Source organism: Colius striatus, chromosome 17 (assembly GCF_028858725.1).
Source record: "Colius striatus isolate bColStr4 chromosome 17, bColStr4.1.hap1, whole genome shotgun sequence".
In the NCBI taxonomy this organism is placed as follows: domain Eukaryota; kingdom Metazoa; phylum Chordata; class Aves; order Coliiformes; family Coliidae; genus Colius; species Colius striatus.
Window position 1 is genome coordinate 14,563,159 of NC_084775.1, and position 27,021 is coordinate 14,590,179.

Genomic DNA, 27,021 nt, shown 5'->3' on the forward strand with positions numbered 1-27,021 from the left:
GCTCCCGGCAACCCCCGCGGCGGCGGCGGCTGCGGCACGGCGGGGCGCGGGGGGGCTGCGGAGCCGCACGGCCCCGCCACGGCTGCGGCCGCCCAGGACACGGTGCCCCGGCGTGATGAGGGTTCGGGGTGTTTTCTTTTCACCCGTCATTACGGCAGTTACGTTTTGGACAGCGGGGCCGGTGCGGCTGCACCTAACCCAGATACTTGCCCTCCACACCCACATCGGGCCGCGTGTCTCGCGTGCTCCGAATAACTTGAAGGGACTCGGTGGCCGTTTGTACTTTGTGGCTATTAAGGACGGTTATGTGAGTCACGCCACACAGAAATGGCTCAGTGCAGGACAAGTCAGGCTGCTGGGTTCTTTTCCCCCGGCGGGGTGCAGTTGGGGAGAGAGCCAGCTCCCTGTGCCACGTGATGTTTGTGTGGTTTCTGTGGAAATTCACGAGAAGTGCTGAGAGTTAAACCCATTTCTGGGTAAAGGACGTGAAATGCCCAGCAAAACCCTCACCATAGGGTGCAGTCATCACACAAAACCCACTGTAATAGTTGCAGGTGGGCATGATGCAAAGGCAGCGAGCTGGGGTTCTCCCCAGAAAACTTGAAGCATAAAAACCCCACCACGTTCAAAAAGACCCGTTCTTTACCTTCGGCAGCTTGTTTTTTTCTATGCCACATGAAGCTATGCAAAATGTCCTGTCCCTTTGGGAGTTTCCAGCAGGTAGCTCTGCACAACCTGCACAATTTCATGCTTCCACAGGCATCAAGAGGCTGCTGCTGCACTACAGAACCCCAGATATGTACATTACAAAACACTCAACGGGTGTAAATAAAGTAGGTGTGAAACCCAAAGCCCAAGCTAACTCCAGGGAAAGGAAAAGCTGTGTGGCATACTCCCCAGCCCATGGGGAATGGTATTAAAACACCATCATTATAACAGCCTTAAGAGACAGGAGGCATTTTGCTTGCTCTGTGTCTTGATGGAGACAATATTACACCCCTTTAAACTGCTAAAGGCTTAAGCAAGGCATGACATTTTTACACCTAAAGCTGAAATTGCATCCAAACTGATTAAAAAAATGCACCTGCTCATTAGAATGGAGAGAAGGAACACAGAGAGCAGCCCAGGCCCTGCTGCAGTGAATTACGAGACTGCCACATAGGTGACTTTGCCAGTGTGCCTGAGATAGGGTGTGCTGCTGCCACGGCCCTTCAGGGTGTGTGAGAAGACAAATAGTACTTGCAAGGTAGCTCTCAACAGTAAGGTTACTGCCTCACCTCCTCCCCTGTCTGTAACAGAAAAGGGAAGCACATATTTTCAGTTTGCCCTGCAAAGTCATCCAGTCTTCTTCCTCCTTCTAGGGTAAGTCCAGCCTGGCCTAACCCTCTTCTCTTTAATGCAGCAGATTTCAATGCTGTTGACAGTGCCAGGGTGCCCTGAGGCAGCTCTGGTTAGCACAGGGGGGTCTGTCCTATGGTGGCTGGGTGTGCATTGCTCCTGAGCCTGTGATCCCCCACCACACATCCCACTAAACCCCAGTTTTCCCTGCCTCATCACAGTGTGTTTCCCAGAGCTGCAAGGGATGCTCTTTGCCAACCAGCCATGGCTTGCAGATTCGCAGAATGGTAAGGGTTGGAAGGGAGCTCTAGAGATCACCTAGTCCAACCCTTCTGCTAAAGCAGGTTCACCTGATTGACAAACTCCATACAAGGCTGTCAAACACACTGGCTGAGCATGACTGGGTGTTTTGGTAAGAGCTCCAAGGCCAAGGCATGCTGTGAGCAGTTCACATTCCATCCTTGCTCAGCCATCCAGGGCTGCTCAGACTACACCATTTACAGGATAATTCATAACCTTTGCTAACTTGAGAGTTGGGAAGAGAGTTGAGAGTTGGGGCTTGAGAGTTGGGCAGAGAGGAACCTCATGAGGTTCAACAAGGACAAGTGCAGAGCCCTGCATCTGGGAAGGAACAACCCCATGCACCAGAACAGGCTGAGGGTCAAACTGCTGAAGAGCAGCTCTGCAGAAAGAGACCCGGGAGTTCTGATTGATAATAAACTAAATATGAGCCAGCAATGTGCCCTCGTGGCCAAGAAGGCCAATGGCATCCTGGGATGCATCAAGAGTGTGGCCAGCAGGTCGAGGGAGGTTCTTCTCCCCCTCTACTCTGCCCTGGTGAGGCCTCATCTGGAGTCCTGTGTCCAGTTCTGGGCTCCTCAGCTCAAGAGGGACAGGGAAGTGCTGGAGAGAGGCCAGTGCAGGGCCACCAAGATGATCAGGGGTACAGAACATCTTTCATACAAGGAAAGGCTGTGGGAACTGGGGCTGTTTAGTCTGGAGAAGAGGAGACTGAGGGGGGATCTTATTAATATTTATAAATATCTAAAGGGTGTGTGTCAGGAGGTTGGGACATCCCTCTTTTCTGTAGTAGCCAGCAACAGGACAAGGGGTGATGGGATGAAGCAGGAACACAAAAAGTTCCACTTAAATATAAGAAAAACCTATTTCAGTGTTTCAGTGAGGGAGCCCTGGCACAGGCTGCACAGAGGGGTTGTGGAGGCTCCTTCCTTGGAGGTCTTCAAGACCCGCCTGGACATGTTCCCATGCGACCTGATCTAGGTGACCCTGCTTCTGCAGGGGGTTGGACTAGATGATCTCTAAAGGTCCCTTCCAACCCCTACCATTCTATGATTCTATGAACTCCTTCATGATGCCTCTATACCCAGATCAAAAATCACCATAGGTTTTCATTCAGAGGCTCACTCCCCTCTGGTGAGCCAAAGAACAACTGTTTTTAATGAACTAGGACAGAACAGGTTTCCTCCCTGTTCAGTATCAACCCTGATAGATCTCCCTGTAAATCCCTCCCAGTACATGCCCTGCTCTCTCACTGTTATTCTTGTACCCTGAGAGTCGATATCCTGCCAAGAGATATTTGTTTAAAATTCTTGAATGCACAAATTTGGCACAAAAACTGGAGCAAAGGGCATCCCCCTGGTTACTGCAGTTGGGTGGAATCTTCCCACCTCAAAGTCCAAGATCCATTTACATCAGTTCATTTAAGCTGCAAAACAAAATGAACCCTTCCTGCTCAGCTTGCTCAGAGCAACTAATCAGTGCAGCAGGGAGCGTGAAGCACCAAGCGCTGGCCGGCCGCTGTCATCAGCTGCTGAAGGCACAAACGGGTTTTCAGCTTGTATTAGGCCTGATTCACTTGGAGCTGACGTCAATCCTCCCTCCCAGCTATCTCAGCCTTGGGATTGGAGTATGATAAATATTACCTGTAATGCCATCTGCTGTACAAAGACAGCCCAGGCTTCTCGCTGTTTGTTCAAGGGCTAGAGCAGGGTTGTGCTAGAGCAGAATGCCGTTTGTTTCAGCCTGATCTGACTTTGTTTTGACTCTGATTAAAAATGCCTGTCCACTTGAATTTTTAAAGTGATCTGCCACAGAGTGAAACCAGTGTTTGCCTTCAGCAGATGAAAAAGCTCAAGACAGCACAGTTGGCATCAAACAGAAAACTAATGTGGAAAGGGTGATACCAGGCTTCTCCACATGGAAGCAACAAGACAAAGAGTCAGAAGATCACCATCTCAGGATTGAGCAACTATGGACTATATGACCTCTAAAGGTCCCTTCCAACCCCAACCATTCTATGCTTCTAGTGCCCTTTTAAAATTATTAATCATCTCATGTTGATAGGATAAATTAACATATCTGTAATGGAGAACATCACTTATGAATGTCCTGATCTCGTCCTGCACACTGTGGAGTTTGCTCCTCAGAACCTGCTTCAGAAGACCAGCACAAGGGGTGGTGGAACTTCTAAAATGGTTTTTCTTATGCTTGGCTTTTGTTTTGCCTTTCTTCTCTGTATGACAAAGGTGGGGGTTTTTTTTATGTTTTCTTTCAATTTCTTTGTGCAAGGACTTTCCTCACTGGATTCTCTTTGTGTGCACGTCTTTCTGGACAGGCCTCATGACTTTATTGAACTATCACATCTTACAGTTAAGGAACTCAGTCAGTTAAACAATAAAGAGGGCACTAAAATGAACACAACAGCTGTGTTCATCCTGTTTTTCTTTTACAGCAAGTATTGGAGACAGGGTTAGGTGAAAAGAAAACAAAAGTCATGAGAAAACAGATTAATGACATTCTACTTTGCTGTTGAAATGTCGAGTTCTGTTCTATTTCACTGCTGGATACAGTAAGAAATAATACCTCCTCATTCATCCTGCTCCTGCCCACATACTTTCAGGGTGCAATCTGTGCTTGGGAATAGCTGGCAGGTTTCAGCAAGGCTTGGTTTTCATCTAGGAGTCTGGTCCCTTGTGCACCATCAGCTTTGCAAAGTAATTCTGGAAGCAAAAAGAATGTATTAAGTGATATTTTCCCTTGTGCATTGTCAGCAGCTCTTTTTACTGCTTTTAAATGCATCAGAAATGTATAAGCTAACAAGCAGGGCTGCTTTAATGTTAATTATCTCATGACACTGCAGTCAAACAAGCGATATAGAGGACAGAATACAACTAATGATGATCAGCAGCGAGCCAAGCACCACTCTTCCTCCAAGCCTGCCAACTAAAATCCAAGTTTCAAAACTTGCAGGGCTTCCAGGTATGAGCAAAACACTTTTGTCCTTGTGAACCCAGTTTATGCTGTGTATGGGAGATTAGTCAGGGAAGTTCAAGGGGCTGTAAGCACAGTAAGTCAGCTTCACCCAGAGACAGGTCTGACCTCAAATGCAGGGCAGCAAAGGAGGGAGCAGCCACATGCTGCTTCCTGCAGGCCTGCCTCTCCCAGCTGGGACAAGCACCACTTGCCAAGACTAGAATTCAAACTCCAAAATCCCTCAAGCAGGAGGATGTGGAAACTTCCCTCATTTAACAGTGACAAAAGGAAAGAGCTTCACTTGCCTTTTAAAAGGCAGGGAAACAAGTTTCCTTTGCATGCCTAAAGGCCTCCTTCTTCTTGAGAAGCTGCAAGGCTTCTAATTCTGCTAGCTGTGAACAGATCCTGGGCTGACTTCTAAAGCCTCTGCCTCCCTGCTTTATTAAGACACTAGAGTTGTCCTGAACATAGCTATGGATATGCAAGCCTACATGAGTAAACTGGCAAGGTCAAAATGTTTCTCTGCTGTGGGACAATGAAACGTTACTGCTTTATAAAGATTCCCATGCTTTCCTCCAACTACAGGCACCTCAACCTCTAGAGCAGTCCTGGCATAGCCTTAGTGAGCAGAAAAAAGGAAGTAGTCCTATTATGCCTGTTTTACAGTCACTTTATAAAATGGAAGCTCAAAATGGAAGTGTGCTTGAGGTTACTGTTATTCTTCCAGCCTGAAAAAGCCCACAACGCTAGTAACACCGTTTAGGAGGCCTTATTGAAATGAATTGTGTGAATGTTTATGATGGAATCAAATTAAACTCAGGAACAGCAAAGAAACAAAGAGACTAAACACATTAGTTTTTCTTCCCCAAGGAAGAAGGCAAATAGAGTAACCTTGGGGTGCATTTAACAGAAGGAATGCAGAGTGTAGGCCCAGGTGAGACTGTTATTGCATATAAGGCACACAGAGGTGTGAGGTACAGTGGACTACCCTGGACTCTTACCTTCCTGTCTCCATGTCCTTAGAAGAATGAGGTCTTTCCAAGGGGAAGGATGACTCCAGGATTTTGCCATGTGATGTGGAGCTATTTCAAATCCATCCTAAGTTACCAGCTCTTTGATAATAGCAATTGACCTTGGGAGCCTTGCACTGCTGAGGCAGACAACAGCCTGCCTTGCATAACTCATCAACACCTTGCTGAAGAACTGGCTCCTGTCCAGCAGAGGTCAGTGGGATGAAGTAACAAAGACATGACACGTGCTGTGGAATGATTTCAGTCTTCAACAGAAGCTGCAACATCTCCAACGTGCTAAATTTGCATGCTGGCATGAAGCTGTGCTGTTCAGATGTTGAGCAGTGGACTGTTAAACAGAGAACGTGCCCTCTTGTGGCCTTAAAGCTTTTGTCAGCTTCCCTTCACGGTGGTGGGACAGAACCTGGTCAGGAAAAATAAGAAACTGGGTAACAATGTGCTTGTCATTTTGGTGCAAGAAATAAAAACGTTGTGAAGTTGCCTTTGATCAGGTAACACAGAAAACAAAACTTCAGCACGTTTCAGTTTAAATAAAGTCCTCTTAGATGGAACTGAAACCTGAATGTTTGTGAGGGAACTACAAGGAATTGGCATCATCACTGCTTCAGCTTATCCTAGTATAAAAATACCTTTATATATTGCAAGATTACCAACAAAGACTTATTAATAGGATCCAAGGCATCTTCAAAAGGACACATTTCCAAGCCTTTAAAACTTAGTTTGTTACTTAAAGTCGCAAAACTCGGCCCAACACAGGCTCACAAGGGCCACTGCCCACGGTTGTGCACGGCCTTCCAATAGCATCTTCGCCCAAACCACACCCGTGGCTTACACTTGGGTCACTTCACTTGAAGCATTTCGCTGCTGCCCGTGGCTCGGTACGGCGGGGCCACGGCCACCCGCCTCAGCGCCGCGCCGGGTGCTGCTGAAGGGGCTGCGGGGCACAAGCGGCCGGACAGACAACGCCGTGATGGCGAGCAGGGCGGCCTCACGCCAAGCCACGCCCCAAGGCGCAGTGTGTGGCCGCACCTCTAATCCCCCTGCGCGGAGGGAGGCGAGAGGCGGCGGCCAGCCCCGGCCCGGCCACGGCGGGACCTCACCAGCCCCGGCGGCTCGCCGCCGCCCGCCATGCCGCCCCCTTCCCATGGTGCCCCGCGGCGCCGCCGCGGCCCGTGATGCCCCGCGCCCTGCCCGTGACGCGCCGCGTTCCCTGGCGACCGCCGCCATGGCGGCAGCCCTGGGCTTCGCGGCCTTTCTCCTTCTCCTGCCGCCGCTCTGGGCAACGAAGCCGAGCGTAGAGCCCGCAGACGGTTCTGCAAGCTCCGAGGAGCCGGCAGACACACGCGCTGCCGGTCGGGCGCGGGCCCGCAGCGGGCCGGTCCCGGTCCCGGACGGTGGGTGGCCTGTGGGGCGGGATCTGTGGGACACGGGCGGCTCTGTCCGGGTCAAAGGGAGCCCTTTGCCCGGCCTCTCTTAGGCCTCATTGTGCCCTTGTCCCTCTCTGGCTACCGCTGCAGCCGCTTGGGGCTGGGGCAAGGCTGTGCGCGGCTGTACTTTCGGCTAACTTCTGATTTCCCAGTGTTGTTGCTGTTTCAGCTTCCCTAAGATTACTTGCCAAATTAAACATGCCCCAGTGCATGCCTCCTTAGGGAAAAAGAGACTTAAATACCTGATCCCAGAGGCATAACCTTGCCATCGAATCATCCGTGTTGAAGCCTCACTTGTTTAGCGGGTGAGCTAAAGATTACAGTGCTGAAGTCACCTAACAGAACAGTCAGAGCTTCGAGAAATCCCTGGATACTGTTCAGATGGTCAGAGAGCATCCAGGAGGGCACAGAGAAACGAATAACGTCGAAGCTGAAATAAAAGAAGCCCTAGTAATGAAAATAAGCATTCTTGAATGTCTTTCCCACAGAGTGCTGATTTCAATCTTCATTCTCTGCTATTCTTAGCTCTGGGGTTATTATAGAAAAGCAGCTCTCAAAAAGCAATTCAGTGCAGTCATATCTGTACTTGGGGTTTACAACCTAGGAATGTTTCAAGAAGTTGCCAGTGTATTTCTGTACTTGGGGTTTACAACCTAAGAATGTTTCAAGAACAGTGTATTTCATCCAGGCAGTTTACAGTAGTGCTACCAATTACTCTGCAGTGTTGTGATGATACAGAAAATATGTGAGATGGAGCGAACAAAACAATTGAATAGTCAACTATGGTTATGTTGGCACATCAAGAGTATTACTGGACCCTGGGACATGCTCAGTATTTATAAACATCTCTGCTCTATCAAAATGTTTCTGAGACAAGCTGAAACAATAATCATGCCTGATTTCTCTCTTTTCTTTCCTCTGCAGGGCTGATTTTTATGCCTTCAAAGGTCCTATTAAGTTGCTTTTTCACAGGGAGCACACCATCAGATTTTGCCCTTGATTTCATGACTGTGTTCCAAATAGATTTGCTAAGTAGCAGAGAGGATGGCTTTTAAAAACTGCTGTAAAAAAAGGGAGCATGTGAATTTGGATGTAGACTTTTGACCCTTGTCAAAAACAAGGCGAGGTGAAGAGTGGAAGTGTTGGGGAACATGCTGACACGTGTAAAGTTCCAATTCTACTTTAAATCTCTCCTCCAGTTACCAAGCTGTGTGCTTGTGATCTCTTGGTGGCACAGTGTGATGCCAATTGCTGCTGTGACCCTGATTGCAGTGCAGAAGATTTCAGTCTCTTCACTACGTGTTCAATTCCTATTGTCACGTAAGTGGATAAATGGGGGGATGAAATACAAACCCCTGCTTTATTTGCTGTGTGTGTTTCTAAGTGCTCTATCCTCTTATTAACCCTGCTCCCCCCACCAGTCCAACTCCTGTCTGCCCATTCAGCAATCCTTCCTGCAGCAAGCCTGTAAACTTTTGGCCTCAATCAGGTAAAATAGCAAATTGGCCTCCCACTTGTTTCTCTTTCACTTATTCCCTCTTTTCTATACTTGTGCCAGTCCTTTCCTCTTGTTCCATTGTGCTGCTGTCTGTGGGTGCTTAGGTGGTGATGCCTTCTGCTGGGGGAAGAACAATACATCTTTAGGCTTTCATCAGGGTAATGCAGTGTCTGCAAGTTAAGAAAGCTGATACCAGGGGACCATCTGGCCACCTGCATAGGTCATCAGCAATTTATCAGTAACCTCTTTCATTAAGGTTTATGATATCAGCCAGAAACTTGATCAGCTCAGGGCTTAATGAAGTAGTGTGAGCATCATTCTGATCCTAGTTTTACAAGTCAGCATCCCAACCTGCTGCCTCACAGCCAATCTGTCACTTCACAAACAGTAAAATGTAACATTACACCAATAAAGTAACGCTGAGAGATGTTCCTTTGCCACTTACACCTTCACCCAAGTTCTTCTCAAAGAGTTCAACCTCACTTCAAAGTCCTAGTGTAAAAAAAGCCAAATCTCTTGGTGACTTGTCAGAACAATAAGTGCAGCTCTTCAACCCACCTTCTGCATAAATTATGCCAAACTGAACTCTGGGGTTTATTCTTGGTACTTTGAAATTTGAACTAGGAGTCATCCCAGACTATGGTTTCTCATTGTTCTTTCACACAATGACTACTGGCACCCATTTATAGATAGTTCCATCAGAAAGGGCTAATCACCACCTTCCTGAGTGACACTTCAATTATCTCAGGTGACTGTTCTTTGTCAACTAGAAATGCATAAAATGAAGCTGTGTTTCTTTCCCCAACTTCTCTTCTATAGAATGTTCATTTTGCTTGAAAATCCCTGGGATTTTCAGTGACTGCAAGTGTTGTGTGTCTCATTATTTACAGCTAGATTTGGATACATTTGCATAATTGTGTTAGTTACTGAAAGGCTTTGACTGATGATGAGTGAGAGGCTACTTGGTCTCTTGATACTGCAGAAAAAGGGGGTGTGATTTATTACATGATCCTAGTAACAAATGCTTTGCCTCATGATAAAGTTAAAAACTCTCTTCTAAAAGTCATTTCAATTCTTCACTGTGTGTCCTTGCCTGCTTTAACCCTGCCTAAGCACCAGTTTCACAGGGATCACCATCCTCCTCCATCTAGCATGTAGGACACACTCAGGGGATGAACTGGCACATTCCCTGTGCAGCCTCCTGCAGTTCTGGGCTGTTGTCCATCAACTCATGGCACATCTACAAATACTTTTGCTAGGCTGGGTGAGTCATTTCACCTCCCTCATTCTCACCCTACCATTTCTTCAATGTGCATCTCAAGTAGGACTTTATTCCCTGCCTACTCTGGAGTGGGTGGTATTCTAATAGTCACCAAACTGACCTTTTTTCCTCCCAAGAAGGAGCTTCCACACCCTCCCTGGGCAGCCTGGGCCAGGGCTCCCTCAGCTCAACACTGAAATAGTTTTTCCTGATGTTTAAATGGAACTTTTTGTGTTGCAGCTTCTTTCCATTACCCCTTGTCCTGTCACCTGTCTTCATGTTGCTGCTCATAGTTTCCTCTGCTAGATAAAACCTGTTGGAGAACTCTTATTCACTACTAAGCACACAGTGCAAAACATTTAAAGGAGGAACAATTGCTATACAAATTGTGTTCAAGAAAGTAATTGCTGTAGTGCTTTTTTTTTGATGCTGCCTCAATACATGGAAAGCACTTCACAGGAGGTTTACAGTGGTAACCTCTGGTGGTTTGTTGATTTTGGAACTGTTGTTTGCAGAGGGGACAGCCGGCTTTGTAGCCAGAAAGCTGCTGTATATTCACTTGATGTTGAAGCAAATCCACCAGAAAGGATATTTAAAGTAATTGACCAAGTCAATCCCAATCTTTTCTGCATTCATGCTACAAACTGTAAGTAGTATTGTTGCCAATATTTAGCATTGTGTTACTGTTATAACTTTAGTCTATTTCTGGTACCTAAAAAGCTTAAGAGTAACTAAACCTGTGAGAAAACTGGTGATTCTGTATGCTCACAGCCTTTATGTTGCAATCCTTTCACTTGTGTAACTATGGGGTGAAATCACCTCAGAGTCTTCTGTTATAAAAAACAGTGTGGTTTTGTTTTTTCTTTTCGTGGTATAATTCAGCAGCTGCAATAAATCACATTTCAAGTTGTTTCATGGGAAACTGACCCCTTCCCCCTCTGTTTCTGTAACTGCAGTAGTCACCAGTGGTACAAATCTGGCTTTGAAGTGACTCACAGGGAAGGAAGAAGCAATCAGTACTGTGTTCTCTTAATTATGACCATGCACTAGTCATAATTAGCATGGAAACTGTAAACACTATTGACAGGCTTTTGTTTTGGAACATCTGATGCTGTTAGAAAGTGTGATTTGGAAAGAAATGGGCTCTTTCTGTATGTTTGTGCTTTCATGGATCTGGGTGAAATGAAGAATTAAGATGCCACCTAGATTTTCCCTTAAAGCAAAGTTGTGTTGATATTTCTCTGTGGCTGAGTCTTTAACAACTCTGTAAGGAAAAACTATCACTAAATACCATTTCTGGTATCTTTTTCTCGTAAGAGCTCTCAGTCTTTAAAATGTTTTGACAGACAAACAAGCACTTTCCTTCAGTACCCCTGAAATGCCTACTTCTGAAAACTTTGATGAATTGCTTCAGAGGTTTGGAAGTGCTACATTCAGTGCTGAGCCTGACAGCTGGAATGAGAACACAGATGCTCCAAATCCTTCTGATGCAAATGAAACTAACAGATATGAGGTAAATGATTGTCTGATTCAATTAGTATTAGATTGCTCCATAAAAGAACAAGAGAGTGTTGTTTGCATTTGATTTTTAAAGCAATGCAGCTCTTCTGGAAAAGACAAGCTTTAAATATGGAACTGTAAAAATGAGAAGTGAGGTGGTTTGTGTGAGGTGACAAAAAGAGAATCAGAATTTAAAGACCTCTGAAAAATAAGTAGCTGTTTTGCTACTGTAAAGCTGTTAGCAGTGGCTTAAGAGCTGCTGCACAAAGTAGCAGAGAGGACTGACAGATATAGTGGGAATTAGTACTTCTTTTGTTCAGATTTATTGTCAGTATAGATGCTCTTAAAACTTTCTGTGGGCTGAAACACACCTATATACTTGGATATGTTGCTTTATTTGGCAGTATGGTGTTCCTATACAGACAGTGGATGCATTTCTAAGGCTACCCAGTCCTGTTGTCTCCTCTTGGTGCTCTGATGCGAATCCTGCAGGTTGGAAAATACATTTGGATTCTAGTTTATTTTTGTTAGAGTGTTGAGCTCAAGTCAGAGCAGAATAATTGCACATACCTCCCTGTAAATTGAGATAAAGATTCATGAGCAAGTGTTTTTCAAATAACTGCTGTTTCTCAGGGTTGGTTTTGGGTTTTTTAGACAGAGATGGGAAGTTGTGATCCATCTATATTAACCATTCAAAGCTGCATATGTAAATCCTGGAGAGTCTTGTTAATGGGTTGTTTATCCAACAATAAGGCATCCTAGTTACCATAACTGAGTTAATAAAATAGTACAAGGGTGACACCATGAGGGAAGAGGTTACTGCACAAAGCAAGACCTAACTGGGCAAGATGTCCCTCTGGTATAACAAGGTTCCTTTTAACATCCTGAATACAACTCTGAGCAGATGATCAGGCTGCAGCTCTACATTTTAACCTTTCACACAGTTTCCTGAAAATCTGCCAAGGGGGAGTGGGAAAAAAAACCCCAAAAGAAGGCACAAGCCAAACCACACACCTGCATTTTCCAGGACCTACTGTTGTGGTTAAATGTGGTATCATAACAGTCACAACGATGCTCATGGGAAAACTGAAGTCCCTTGTGAAAGGAAAACAAAACCCTTACAAGATCTCAAAGCTCAAGTCATAAATCTTCTCCTAGCTGTTATTAAGCTTCTGTTTTTAAGAAGTAATATTTCATCTCATAGCATTTCTCGAGACTCTAAGAAAGTGCCATTCTTTATAGCTCACATAAAGCCTTATCTGCAGTGATGCCATTTACCTTATACCTCAGGTTCTTATATTGGTTTTTCTTTCTTCATTTCATAATGACTCTCCAATTTCATTCAGTAATACTTTGTGACTCTTTTTTGTCCCCAGGGTTTTTAATAAACCAGGCTACAAAATGCATTAGATCAGTAAGTGTGGAAAAATGTGGCACCATTCAAGCAGTTAGTATGCTGTTCTATATCAACTCCAGCATTTTAGCAGTAAGTATGATCTAAAACAGTCATAGAGCTGACCACTGAGATTACATCTCTCTGCATCTCCAGAATTAAGGGACTTCTGCTTATGAAAGGATGTAGTGGTGTATTTGGATTGTTACATTTGGGGGTTGGGGGGGAAAAAAAGGCCCTATGCAACACACTGTTATACAGGCAGCCTGCTGTGACTTGACTGCAGGCTTTAGGAGCAGAAGTATTTACTGTTCTCTGCTTAGCCAACAAAAATAGTGGTCTTGAAGAGCCAAACTTGTGTCCCTGAGCTCGTGCTTGCTGCAGCCACAGCAGGTTTATGCTTTTGTGCATGTTCAGGCTTTTCCAAGAATCCTGTTACCAGAGTGCATCATTCTAAGGTGGGTGGGTTTTAAAGAGCTGGGAAACCTTTGTACTCAAAGAACCTGTAAGATTTAATCCTCTGCAAACAAACCTCTCTTACAAGCCTCAGTTTTTAGTAATGAGGTAATGCCCAGGCATGCTGAGCCTTCCTTATGCTCCTCAAAGGACGTGACTCTACCCCACTGAGAGCAAATTTGTTTGCATTCAGCCTCCTACCAAATCTAGTCTGGGGTTATTTTTCAAAGCTAAGCTTATTTTCTCTTTTTTTTTTTCACTTGGAGGCTGATGTATAAATAAATCCCCTTTCCACATACTCAGGAAGATAAAGAAATCATGCATGCAAAATTGAAACAGGAATACATGATACCTGAAGCTGGTAGCTCCTTCCAAGCTGCCAGAAGTCCTCAAGAAACAGCTTCCTCTCCACCATTCTAATGGGTTTGAGTTATGTAACTATTTAAATGAGTTTAATTAGCACTCTCCAATGAGTGACTGCTGACAGACCCCTTGCAGTCCCCTCACAGATTCCAACAGCAGGAAAGGAGTCGTTCACACTTACACAGTTGGGCTCATTCTCCTGATCAGGCCCTCCTTGAAATCAGTAAAGGTTTGCTCACAGATGTTACCTTTTCATCATCCCACTCTGGAGAAGGTGGAGAAGAGCTTTGAGTGTTTCCCTGTGCACCCAAAATTAGAGTTCTTAGTGGCTGCAGAACCAGAAAAGAGGAACTGTGTGGTTCAGCACAGGCTCCAAGCAGCTGAATGGATTTGAGTTAAAAGATGACTTCCCCCTCCTCACTAGAACAGAACATGTTACCCAGGTGCTGCTGCCATTTCCAACAGGCCAGCACAGGAGAGATCAGTTTTCGGGGCAAAGTACATTGGATGGTCAGGATCAGAACCAGAGAAGGTCAAACAGATGCTAGAGATGATCTGTTGGATGCTCCCCTTCCCCAAAAGGGATGTGGCAATAGAGAAGTGACTTGGTGTTGGGGACAGCGTGGTCACAGGGCAGAGCAGGTGCCAGCAGGTGGAGCTGCTGGCAAAAGAAATGGCAAAACACAACATCCAAGCCAGGGAGGCTCGCTGAGAGTCACAGGGGAGGGGACTGGGACCAAACCAGGCTGGGCTACTGGAGGGACGTGGAGGTCTTGGTCATGATTGCAGTTAACCTCTGCTCTCTATCCTGGCCTGTCCAGCAGATCCAGGGAGTGCTGGGGATGCTTGGAACCTTCTGCCAAGGCACTCCCAGCGTGATGCTTCACACTGTGTGTAGTGTCACCGTGCTGCAGCCTGCCCCTGCTTGCCTCCTGCCTGGTGGGGAGGGGATGCAGTGGGAGGCAGCTGGGAGGCTGGAGTCCTGTCTGCCAAGGACCTACAGAAACAAAATCCACCACCTCAGTCACAGATCAATAGAATTTTAGGAGCAGTGATCATTTCCCTTACCCTAGTCAGAAAGGCCATGCTTCCCTGAAGGGCAGGTCTCATCTTTACAAGCACTTTCATACATCCAGCTGGTTCTGGTGGCTGAGCTCTACCTCAAGATGTTGATATAAATATGTGACAACATGTCACAGACTTTACCTGCATCACCCTCAGTTCCACCCCTACCTTCCAGCTCAGAAGGTAGATGACAGACTGGCCTCTGTATCCTGCCATAACTCCTTGCTGCATGGTCAGAGTCCAGCTGTAGTGTCTGTGCAGTCACTCCCATGATACACAAGTTATTGTAATGATAGTTCAACAGGCAAAGCAGTTCAGCCTTAACTGCTACTTATAACAGGTCAGACCTTTGCTATTGTCTGAATGTGTTCTTTTATTCTCCTCTAGGTGCCCAACTCAAGTCAGATGGTAAGTGTCCTCCTCAATTATTTGGATCAGCTGGGGCTAAAATTCTCATGTGGTTCTAGTCAGTGAGTTTCTCATCAGAATAGGGACTTCACAATTCTATCATTTGCTATCAGTAATGATACCTAGCAACTCCAAGATAACAAGCTACCTGCAAACATTTAATGCTGATGCACTCATATAAAACCCTCTCTAAGGAACTCTCTAGTTGCTTCAGAAATAGATCCTTTTGTTGATCTTCAGTGACACACATACCAGAGCAGTTGTTCAGAGGATTACTGACTGCTGGCTCTGTGGAACACAACCCAGAAGGGTCACAAATGTAATAATACAGAAAAAAAAGTGCCAAGAATAGTGATACACAAGAGTCCTAAATGACCTAAAAGTCTTAAATGACCTGCATTTGTTTTTCAGGTAAATATTAGTGTCCAGTCCATCACTGTCCAGTCTCTGAATGGAACACGGACTTTACTTAATGGTACTGATGTCCTCAGGCTCCCCATGGTTTTGGATGAACTGTGCATAAATATGGTTCTTGGGGTAGGTATGACAGCTCTTGTCCTCCTCATGTTTGATGGAAAGCATGTATGCATCAAACAATTTCTGCTTCACAAATGACAAAGAGGTGAGAAAGGCCTTGCAGAGTTGCCATACATTGTGACATCTCCAAAGCAAAATGTGACAGGAGAAATGCTGACTTTGGGATGAGGGAGAGTGTTTTTGCAACAGAATACCTATGTGCAACATAACATGGAGACAGGATGAAATCCTCCTCTGTTCTTACTGTGTGTGTATGACATGAGACAATAACTCTACATTTTGCTCAGGAGGAGATGACTTCAGGCATGGTGGTGGCAGAGACACAGGAGCACACAGTGCAAATCATCTCATCCTTTCACCTTAAGTAATGAACACTGGGCCTATGCATAGCAGAGGTTTATCAAGAAGGCAGTTTTGAAGTGGCTCCAGCTCCTAGAGGACATAGTATCCTTCCATCATGTAGCTGAGTGTTTCTTAGGCAAGGAAGAAAGAAAACCACACTTAGATAGTTTTCAATTCCCTTTTTTGTCTTCTAGCTTCATACTTTTATGTTTTGCTCTAATTAATATCTAAAATGTTTCATTTTCAGGTGAGTTATCACATTACCTACACAGACACAGGAGAAATAACAGAAGCAGCTGCTGCTTTTGTCTTGGGGGCAATTAACAAAGAAGCACTTTCAATAGAGCAGAGCTTTGAAGTCAGCTTTACTCAGGTAACTGCTGGAGATGTTCTGGATGACTTGCTGAAAGACATTTAATTACAAAACTTATTAAACTTGAATCAGAACAATTGTTAGCAGCAAGGTAAAATGTAACTTGCCCTGGATACACAAATAAGAACTGGGCAATAAAAGGTCTCCAAAGTCTGTTCTTTCACACTGAAGTCATCTGGTGAGTCTGTGTAGCTGTATCCAGGCAAAGCAAAGCCTCCTCTAATGTTAGAGAGCTGTTACAGCCTTACAGAGCAGTCTCACTACTGCCATTGTTCAAGGCAGTTAATGATCCTAAAGAAGTGAGTTATTTCTGTGTTTTTCAGCCATTTCAAGTAGAGGAGAAGAACTAATGCTGGGTGTTTGCCTTGCAGGTAAACACAGAGCCAGTTGCCCTCAGTGGGAATCCTGGTTACATCGTTGGGCTGCCCCTCAGAGCTGGCTTCTGGTCACAAGGATATCCTTGCCCTGGGGAAATTTTCTTAGCAGCACTTCTTCTGATCCATCTTAGAATCACAGAATGCTAGGAGTTGGAAAGGACTTTTAGAGATCATCCAATCCAACCCCCCTGCCAAAGCAGCTCCACCTAGATCAGGTCACACAGGAACGTGTCCAGGCTGGTTTGGAAACCTCCAGAGAAGGAGCCTCCACAGCCTCCCTGGGCAGCCTGGGCCAGGGCTCCCTCCCCTCAGCACTCAAATAGCTTTTCTTTATGTTTAAATGGAACTTTTTGTGTTGCAGCTTCTTTCCATCACCCCTTGTCCTGTCACTGGATAGAACAGAAACAAGTGCTGCCCCAACCTCCTGACACCCACCAGTGAGATATTGTAAATATTAATGAGATCCCCCCTCAGTCTCCTCCAGACCGAACAGCCCCAGGTCCTGCAGCCTTTCCTCATAAGGAAGATGCTCCAGTCCCCTGATCATCTCACCTTTACAAACACTTTCTAGTATGGACATCTATAAAATGTACCTGCTCTTTACCAAATGTGAAAATGTGCTTTATTGGGCTGTGTTTTGAAGCAGCAAATGACTCAGTCCTGACTGCAGCTTCCTGGGACTTACTGTGAGCTAGATTTAGACCTTCACTGTATGCTCCAGTGCACTCTTTCACTCACTGACAGGAGTTTTGAGCACTTTCAGATCTATTTTAAGGTCAGAATGAAGGATTCTTTCTTGGTGATATCCATCAAGTACCGAATTTCCCTTTAACTGTGTGTTAACATCTGGCATCATTCAGAACACCAACAAATACAGTCAGCTTACCATTCTGCACAGTACCTCCAGCCAGGACTGTCTGGCAGCACAGGGAGCCAGAACCCCAGTGTTGTTTGGTTACAACATGATATCAGGCTGTACATTACGGTAAGAGGACTTCATTGATTTATCTCTCTCTGCCAACCCTTCCCATTAGGGTCTGTTCAGGTCCTGGGACATTTATACAGCTGGAGGAGTATTGGGACTGCAGCATTGAATTATTACAAATGTCATTTAATTAACAATGATCTTTCTCTTGACAAGATTCTGGACAGTAGCTGCTGCAGCCAGAAGGCTTGAACAGTGCATGAGTGCAGAGAGAAATTATGACTGTGCCAAACTGAGGGGTTTTGTTTTAACTCATCTTTGTTTTACTGGCAGAATCACAGCAGCCATGAAATGCCAGCCCTTGACTCAGACCCTCCTGGATCTACTGAAGGGACAAAGCTTTCCTGAATATGTGGCCTCATTTGGAAATTCTCAAGCCCAGGATGTGCTTGACTGGGTGCCAATCACTCACCTCCACTCCTCAGAACAGGTGAAGGTCACACTGCTACCACCACCCCCCTTCACTTTCACTGTCCTCTCTCCCAAGATCTGTACCTGCACTGCAGCATCAGCTTCTCACACCTATGGTGGGGGGGCGAAACAATTACAGAAAGAAACTGGAGGGAAGTCTTCCTGAAATACTCACAAATGAGGAGTTTCATTCTTGCTGGAGCAGACAGGGTTTACTTTGAATCAAGCTGGTGTCCAGACACCTCAGTTATGGACAACATGTTAGATACAAAATGAGTAGTAGACACAGCTCAAAGTCTTTCTGTAAAGATGGGGTGAAGCACAAAAGAAGGCTGAAAGAGTGAAGTACCAGATCATTGTTTCTCCTTGGTGCTCTTGTGCCAGGTTAGATAGGAAGAATCCTTTCCAGCACAGAACAGTGTGTTGGTGGCAGGCAGTGCTGCTTGGCATGTGCTGAATGTCAGCACCCCCTCACTGACAGCTTGTATAGAGGTTTCTTGCAAGCTTTTGCAACTGAACAGTGGATGATTTCTGTAACCAGAAACTTGACAGTTAGGGAAGAGACACTTACACTAGTTAAGGTTGTAGGTTTCGACATTCTGCCCTAAGCAGAGTGAAGGATTTTCTCCTGTCCCAGCAGTATCACTGAAACAAGTCTTCCTACTAAGAAGACCCTGTGCAGGATGGTGATGAAGAGCCAAAGTCCTGCCTCAGGTAGGACAGAGTCCTGCCTGAAGTGCAGTGACAGTTGGTCTGTCACCTTTGGAGAAGCTGCAGGGACAGCCCTGAGCCCAGGCTGCAATCACCTCTGCAGCCCCAGGGCACAGGCATGGCTTAGTTGCTCAGGTAACCTCCTGAGCTTTCTGGAGGCATTCTGCCAGTTTAATAAGATGAATAATGAACGTGGTCACTTCTGTACAAGTCAGCCAATGAGAGAATTTATTCCACTTCTCAGAGCTCGTGCCAAATACCAGTGTCACTTGAAATAGAAGTGAAGTGGACTAAATATGGATCCCTGGTCAATCCACAAGCCAGGATAGTGAATGTTACAGCAGCAATCACTACCACCACATTGATGCAGGTATGTAATTCCATTACAGGACTTAAGATAAAAAGAATGGCTTGTTTTGCTCCATTATCAGCTGTGTGACAGTGACCCACTTAATCTCTTTTATCTAAAGGGACCACTTCATAGTAGAATGTATTAAACCCAACAGCTTCTGTTCCAACTCAAACACAACTGTGGGTAACTTGCCAAAACACACTGCAATAAAAACTACACATCACTAAGGAAATGTTGAACTGTATATGAAAAGAAAACCCCAAACTCATCACAAATAACAGCTGAAAATACAACCCAGGCTGAACAAAGCAGCTGCACAAAGAAAAGACTGAGGCTGATGACCACTTGTGTTTTCCTTGCAGCTTCCCTCAGGAAGGGAAAGGACTGTCCCTGTAACAAGTTCTGTTGTTTTCACTGATGTCTCTTCACCTGCAGAGCCTGGCTATAAAGCTTGGCCCACCATTAATGTCAAGCTACCATTTGATTTCTTCTTTCCATTTGTCTAAGGTAAGTAAGCATCCAAAAAAGGGCCAAAGTTCTGCTTTTTAGCCCCTTTCCTAAAGAAGTGAGGTTTATCCAGTCACTGGGATGTGCCAAACTGTCGACACAACAGTGACCACAGGAAGAAAAGGAGAGCTCTTGAGAGGGTTCTGAGGAGTTTTAGGGCAGGGCAAAAACCCCACATTAAGCAGAAATGTTTGCACTGTGAACTTGGTGGTGGCTTTAGCTGCCAGTCAGCACAGATCCAGCTCCCAGCTTTGCAGCACGTGGGATGCTCTGAGCAGTGCTGGGCTGAGGCAGGAGGGGAAGAACAAACAGCTCCACAGGAAACTGGGGTTCATTATGCTGTGAACAGAGCAGAGCTAAATTGTTAATTAATCATGTGCTAGTAGATAAGGCCTCTGCTGGATCTGTTGTCATAGCTGAACAAGCCACATATTTCTGGCCCTTTTTCCCCAACCACTAACTAATTACTTTGCTTTACAACTCTGCCCAGTGAAGTGATGCTCTCAGCAAAGCCCCACAGCCCTTCCAGCTGCCTCTGGCTCAAAGCAATTGGAGACACCACCTACAGTCACCACAAGATTCCCACTTATTGAATCTTAATAGTCTCTCCACAGGGACCTTCTGGAACCTGAAAAAGTTCCCATTGTGTTCAGCCACCAGCCTGGTCCTTTGGAATATGCCCTAAATGGCTTTTCTGGAGCCTGTTGCCAGCACTCCACTCACCTGCAGCTCTTCTTACCTATTCTGAATTCTTTTAATGTGCTGATTTATGAAGTGTGGAAACAAAAGAACTTTGTAGCCCAACAGGCTGCAAAAGGACCCACTGAAAATGGAAGCAGAGATGAGAGAACACAGTATCAGAAGTGAGATCTGCTGGGGAGAACGGGGCATTGTCTGACGTGAGGCGACACTTGGCCTCTGTTTTGGTACCAATCTGCTTGTCAGCTAAAGGAGTGGTAAGTGATATAAATAACCAAGTGGCACAAGCAGCAACAGAAATGAGGAAACTACCAACAAGATGAAAAGAATGGTTGGCAAAGAGGAGATGCACTGCTTGAATGGTCACCTTCTAGAGAAGAGGTGACCTTTCCAGCCTGGCTCCTTTGCACTGCAAATTCCCATGAGGTGTTGCAAACAGAGAATGTCATCACACAAATGAAATGACTTAAAATAAATGGTGTTCTCATGCATGTCCAGCTTGTAGAGATGTGTCTTTATTAAATTATCATGCAGTTTGGACTGTACAGCTGTACAAGCAAGGCCTGATGAAATCAGTTTCCAGGGAGCACACGGAATCCGTTTCCCAGCTGATCCCAAGATCTAATCAAAGTGTGGTCAAATGGAAAAAGGTGTTTACAGACAACACTATACAAGGGAAAGCAAAGAGCCAGGAAAACCTGTCAGGACAAACTGGTAAGACTTCAGCACTGCATTCTCCAGGGTAGACTTTCCACCTGGAAGAGCTGGGCTCCTATTTCTGCTCGCTGATGAGTCCGTGTTGCTTTAGTATCTTGTTAAGCCTCTCAATTTCTAGCTCCTGTTGGAGACAGGAGTCAAATCATTAACAGAGCACTTGCATTTCAGCAACAGGAAGATCTATAGGAACCTGGGAAACTATTGTAAGGTATTTCACTGCAGTAAAACAGGGCAACCTGGCTGAAGTAAGCCAGAGGTAGCCCACATCCCTTGGCAGGAGGCAGCTGAGGGGAGCGAGGCCATTCTCCAGCCCAGCTTCCTGATGGAGAAACCAAGCTGAGAGTGGCAACCTTGCAAAAGGATCCCAGGGGAGCAGCCAGCAGGTAAACCTTGCTGAAATTCAAAGTTCTCACCTTCTCTATGCAGCTGTGTTCCAGTTGTTCAGCCTTTGTTGCCAGTTTCAGGTTTGCTTGCTTTAGCTTGGCCACTTGTTGTTCCGAGCGGGTCTTGACTGATAAAATGATTCCTGGGGAACAAATCACAGTGGGTTCATTTCACAGTGTAAAGCAGCTGGGAGCAGGAGGCCAACAGTACCCAGGCTCTGTGCTGAAGGAGTTAACGAGCTCTGGCTCTGTCATCTTCACACCACCCTCCCCAAGGTGCTTTCCTTAATGAGGAGGGTTTTTAATTAGCCACCCCAGGGATCCAGCTAGCCACACTCTGCTGGGAAGAGGCAGCCTGGCCTCTCAGCTCAATCCTATCAGCCACACCATCATTCAAACCTCTGAGTCTGCAGAGCCTGGGAGGGATGTAACTGGCAGTGATGTTGTCAGGAGGGGCTGTGCTTGGGGGGTTTCATGCAGGGGGGAGCTGTGCTCTGACCAGGCACATCATGGTGTGATGGAGGCTTTGGCTTCACCTTGCCCAGCTGCAGGAAGGGCAGGCAGTTCCTCGTGACAGCAGAGGTGTCACTTCTCTATTGAAATATTCTTAAGGTATTTCATGTGAACTCAGCCCCCACAGCAAAGGCATTTTCTTCCCACCCTTTTCTGGGGGGGGGGGTGTGGGGGGAAATTAATTAGAGCATTGAGAACATCACGTTCTCCCTACCCACAGAACACTGTGCAGGAAGGCAGGCACTGATGCGTGCCCCTGCTTCTAGTGCTGCAGGCAGCAGCCTCAGGGCTTCATTTCCCTGAAGACAAAGCAGAGAGGCTGCTGATTTGCATTGACACCATCAAACAGCCCCCACCTGCCCCTCACTCAGCCCCTGTCCCACCACAGCCCCTGCAGGCACCGAACCGTGCCCAGGCTCAGACACAGCACCCAGAGTGTGGGGCACCTTGGTCCCCTGTGTTGCTCCCAAGCAGGCAGGCATGGCACAAAGCTTGGGGGGAAAAACAGGTGCACCCAAGGAGAAAGGGATTTACTTGTAAATACAGTGCTGCTCTCAGGCTCAGAGAGACTGAGGTTCCTGTGGTTCACGTAGCTGGACACGGATCCTGTCTCTGACTTTCACTCTGAACTTAAGCAAGCCCTGAGCTGCTCTCACATCTTCCCTCCTCCCGTCACTGCTGCCCAAAGGACACGTCCTCCCTGTCACAACAGCAGTGGGGGCTGCAGCTGATGGACAGGGCCCCAGACACCCTTTCCTTTTATTCCAACTAAAGGACTTGGAGTTGCACCAAGTTTAGAGCCTTCACCCAAATGCACTCCTGGGCACTGGGCAGCACCTGATGCACCTCTGGGCACTGAGCAGCACCTGATGCACTCCTGGGGCACTGGGCAGCACCTGATGCACCTCTGGGCACTGGGCAGCAGCTGGGCTGAAGCTTCCTGCAGGAATTTGGGATAATCCCATTGCCACTTTCTTCCTGGAATCCCAAAACCTCTTTCCCAAGGCAGAAGGAGGCGTTTCCAGCTACACTTGTGTCAGAGGTGTCTGAGCTCACACCTGTTTGCAACCATCTCCAGCTACAGCAGCAGAGTCAGTAAAGCCTGACTTGGGGACATTTTATACTCCTCTTTTTACAGTGAGCTCTTTGAGTTCAAGCAAGACAGACCCAGCAGGAGGCCAGGACGGTCCCTGCAGCATCCCTGGAGGGGATGAGAGGGTTGAAGCAGCACCCCCACCGTGCCATACAGCAGCCTAAGGGCAGAGCTTTGCCCTGCTCCCCCCTGGTAAACTGTTGCCAAAGGGATCCTACAAAGCAAAGGCAGAGAGTTTAGAGCAGGGAGCAGAGGGCTGAGGCTGGCAGAGGCTGCCCAGCCACGCACACCCACCGTTGAGGATCCGCGCCACGCGCCACAGGCGCAGCAGGATCAGCAGCCCCACGGCCTCGAACTCGCGCTCGCGGAAGATGAGGACGACGTCCAGGATGAAGGACACGAGCACAACGACCCCGTCCAGCACCTCAAACTTGTGCTGGAAGAACTCCCGGCGGTACACGAAGATTTTAAAGCCAACCTCGACCAGGAAGATGGTTAAAATGGAAAGGGAGAGGTAGTGGAAAACCTGAGGGGGAATAAAACCAGGGTGGGTTGAAGGGTGGGAAGCCCTGGGGTGTGCACACGAGTGGGACAGGCTGGGACACCTCCACGGCTCAGGGGCACCTCTGATTCAGCTCTGCAAGGAGAGCTGGGGACTCTTCTGCTCTGAGGGACAAGCAGAGCAAGCACAGCTGAGCAGCCAGTGGCTTTGGGTAAGCCAAGCCAGGAGGTGCAACGACAACCAGGAGAGCAGCAAGAGCAATTCAGCTGTGCTGCAGCCCAAGGAAGCACAAAGCTGCTGCACAGACCAGCAGGGGCTGAGCCAGGCCCCCACACTGCAGGGCTGTCACCCCAGGCCCTGCAGCACCTTCACTTGTGTGCCTGCAACTGCAGGGCTGAAGGGCAGAGTGCTGCTGGTCCCACCCCATGGGCTTTGAACACCAAGGAGAGGGAAATCACAGTTCACACTGATGCTCTCCCTGCATTTTACCTTTGGGGTTATGTGGTATTTGTCTGGATGGATGATTTTCAGGTCCATCAGCAGTTCTCCAAGGACCAACAAAGCATCCAGGATGACCAAGCAGACAACAAGGATCTGTGGGAGGAGAAAAACTGACATGAACCCCATCCCAGCACACACAGATCAGCCAGAGCTGAGGTGCCCTTGAGCCACACATGCCCCGAGGCCCTGGGCTGGACACTGTATGTCAGGGAGCTTTCTGTTGCTCCCCCCAGGATTCCCCCTCCCATGGCTCCTGCTCAGGGTGTTGTTCTGCAAAGTCTCACCCACAGGAAACCAAAGGTCTTTCCAGAGCATTTTTAATACACTCACAGAACGGTTTGGTTGGAGAAGCCCTTGAAGCTGCTGCAGTCCCAGCCCTGCCCAGCCCAGCACCAACCCATGGCCCTCAGCACCTCAGTCCCACGGCTTTGGGATCCCTCCAGGGCTGGGCACTCCCCCAGCTCCCTGGGCAGCCTGGCACAGGGGCTGACACCCCTCTCAGGGAAACAGTTCTGCCTCAGCTCCAACCTCAGCCTCCCTTGGAGCAAATGGAGCCTGTTTCCTCTTGTCCTGTATATTAGGAGGAGAGATGGCTACAGCCTCCTGTGAGGAAGCTGCAGAGAGTGCTGCTGTCTCCCCTCAGCCACCTCTGCTCCAGGCTCAACACCCCCATCCCCTCAGCCCCTCCCCAGCCCCTTGTGCTCCAGCCCCTTCCCCAGCTCTGTGCCCGGCTCTGGCCACGCTGCAGCCCCTCAGTGTCCCTGTGGCAGTGAGTGAGGGGCCCAGCACTGACACAGCCCTGGAGCTGCAGCCCCTCAGTGTCCCTGTGGCAGTGAGTGAGGGGCTCAGCACTGACACAGCCCTGGAGCTGCAGCCCCTCAGTGTCCCTGTGGCAGTGAGTGAGGGGCCCAGCACTGACACAGCCCTGGAGCTGCAGCCCCTCAGTGTCCCTGTGGCAGTGAGTGAGGGGCCCAGCACTGACACAGCCCTGGAGCTGCAGCCTCCCCAGGGCCCAGCACAGGGACACAATCAGTCCCTTTGGCCTGGGTTTGTTCTGCCTCACCTGAAACCTGTGGGAGCTGAAGAGTTTTTTCATCATGTCCTGGAAGCTGACGTGGCTCCTGGTGGGCTCCAACTTGATCTCTGAGTCTGGCTGCTTCTCCCCAGCCTCCTCCTCCTCCTCCCATTTCTGATAGTCATTGCTCCACTGCACGGGGTCGTCTCCCACCACAGTGAAGTGCTTCAGGTACCTGGACATGGCTCTGGATCAAGCTGGCATCCCCCTGCCAAGCTGAGGGACAAGAGCAGAGTGTCACCTCCCTGCTGGAGGCTGACAAAGCCGCCCAGCCTCCCTCGTTTCCCCACAGACAGAGGGTGATGAGAGCGTGACAGCGGCTTCAGACCCGGCCACGGGAAGTTGCTTAACGGTGGTGCCGCTGCTTTGCATCAGCTCCCACGGCCACCCACGGCCCTCCCTGGGCTCTGCACACCCCCAGCGCTGCTCCAACACCAGCAACTTCCCCAGGAGCCTTTCAGAGCCCTCAGAGCCGAGCACGGAGCACGGATTGCAGAGCGGCCCTTGCCTCACAGCTCCCGATGCCAAAGGAGGCGGCTGCCGAGCTCGCTGGAGAGAGCTGCTGTGCTTCCATCAGCCCCTGCTCGATGCAGGTCAGGAGCTGACAGCGGCTCATTCCCTCCCCTTCATGGGCCCTCTCACCCCCCACAGCACTCCTGGTAGCCTTGGGCCTGGGATAAAGCCTCTGCTGTGCTGCCCGAGCTGCCCTTGTCTCTTCAAGGGGCCGCGGCTGCAGCCCCGCGGCCCTGAGGCTGACAGAGCCAGCCTCACCCTCCAAGGTGAACAACAGCCAGAATTTCCCCTCAATAACATTAAGGCCCCCCTTTTATTTCAGCCTTTGCAGGCAAAACAAGCAGCTGCTGCCCGTGTTTCAGCCTGGCTGCCCTCCCCCAGAGCCCACCTCACCCCCGGGGGTCCCGGTGTCAGCACCCAGCGACGGGCAGGACCAGCCCCCAGCCCAGGGACCATCCCGCGGCAGGACAGGCTCTGCCTGAGCCTGCTCTTGTGTTCCCCTGTCCCAGCCCCGCCAGCTCACGCTTCCTTCGGGCATCCGTGGCCGCTGGAGACGGCCCCGGCCCCGGCCCCAGCGGGGCTCAGCCCACCCAAAGCCGCCCGCGGGGCTCAGCACGGGCTGCTCCTGCCCACAGGAGCTGCCGCGGGGCTGCCCGTGTCCCCGGGATGCTGCCCCGTGTCCCCGCACGTCCCGAGGGAGCGGCTCCCCGCGGAGCTGGCTGCTGGGACAGCGGGAGGGCTGCGGACACGCTCTGCAGGGGATGGAGATGGCCGCAGGGACTCGGTCACCTTCCCCCGCAGCCCCCGGGCGCTGCGCGGAGCTGCCCCGGCCACGGGGCCGGTCTCTGGGCTCGCTCGGCCCGCGGGGCCCGGAGCCGCCACCGGCGGCCGGAGCGACCGGGGCCGGGCTGTGGCTCCAACAACCTGCCCGTGCCCGCACCAGCGGCCGGAGCGGCTCCCGCAGCGGGACGGGGCGGCCCCGGGGGGGGCTCCCGCCGCAGCCCCCTCGCTCCAGCACTGTCGGGGGCTCCCCAGCCGCGGCGCCCCCAGCCCCGGCGCCCCCAGCCCGGTACCGCTCCCAGCCCCGGCGCTCCCAGCCCCGGCACCGCCCCGAGCCCCGGTACCGCTCCGAGCCCCGGTGGCGCCCCCAGCCCCGGTACCGCTCCCGTGCGCGTCCCGGCCGCCGCCACCGCGCCGAGCCCGCCCCGCCCCCGCGGCCCCGCCGCTTCCCGCCGCGCTCCGGCCGCTCCCCGGGGTCCCGGCTCCGGCGTTTTCCGCTTCCGAAGCTTTTGTGTCGGGTCCCCGCGCTCGCTGCGCTGTGTCCGCGGGCGGGAGCCGCAGCCCCGGCCCCAGCACACGCCGGGCCAAGCTCTGAACTTCTCTGGGCTGTGTTTAAACTTTTTTTAGGGCTTTTTTG

General features: G+C 48.9%; 2 protein-coding genes and 1 long non-coding RNA gene across 5 annotated transcripts; 1 reads left to right on the forward strand and 2 right to left on the reverse strand.

Moving 5' to 3' along the window:
- Positions 1-3,962: 3,962 nt before the first annotated feature.
- Positions 3,963-6,780, reverse strand: LOC133627021 (uncharacterized). Its single transcript, XR_009819883.1, has 3 exons — positions 6,475-6,780; positions 5,613-6,045; positions 3,963-4,358 (listed from the first exon to the last, which is right to left on the reverse strand). It is a non-coding gene; the product is annotated as an uncharacterized LOC133627021 (long non-coding RNA).
- A 44-nt stretch (positions 6,781-6,824) lies between these two features.
- TCTN1 (tectonic family member 1) lies at positions 6,825-20,798 on the forward strand. Of its 2 annotated transcripts, none has more exons than XM_062009740.1 (15): positions 6,825-7,036; positions 8,269-8,389; positions 10,344-10,474; positions 11,175-11,341; positions 11,733-11,820; positions 12,705-12,814; positions 14,993-15,013; positions 15,425-15,550; positions 16,140-16,265; positions 16,637-16,719; positions 17,487-17,627; positions 17,901-18,057; positions 18,994-19,119; positions 19,464-19,608; positions 20,223-20,798. In XM_062009740.1, the coding sequence occupies exons 1-14, from the start codon at positions 6,868-6,870 to the stop codon at positions 19,605-19,607; spliced, it is 1,710 nt and encodes a 569-aa protein (XP_061865724.1). In that variant the 5' UTR covers positions 6,825-6,867; the 3' UTR covers position 19,608; positions 20,223-20,798. The 2 variants fall into 2 exon arrangements, with proteins under 2 accessions (XP_061865724.1, XP_061865723.1); XM_062009739.1 differs by having other exon boundaries at positions 6,826-7,036; positions 20,212-20,798.
- HVCN1 (hydrogen voltage gated channel 1) lies at positions 20,793-26,818 on the reverse strand. Of its 2 annotated transcripts, none has more exons than XM_062009742.1 (6): positions 26,765-26,818; positions 25,080-25,307; positions 24,005-24,109; positions 23,308-23,539; positions 21,438-21,550; positions 20,793-21,145 (listed from the first exon to the last, which is right to left on the reverse strand). In XM_062009742.1, exons 2-6 carry the CDS (start codon positions 25,272-25,274, stop codon positions 21,080-21,082), a joined length of 711 nt encoding a protein of 236 aa, XP_061865726.1. In that variant the 5' UTR covers positions 25,275-25,307; positions 26,765-26,818; the 3' UTR covers positions 20,793-21,079. The 2 variants fall into 2 exon arrangements, with proteins under 2 accessions (XP_061865726.1, XP_061865725.1); XM_062009741.1 differs by having other exon boundaries at positions 26,729-26,789.
- Positions 26,819-27,021: the final 203 nt, after the last annotated feature.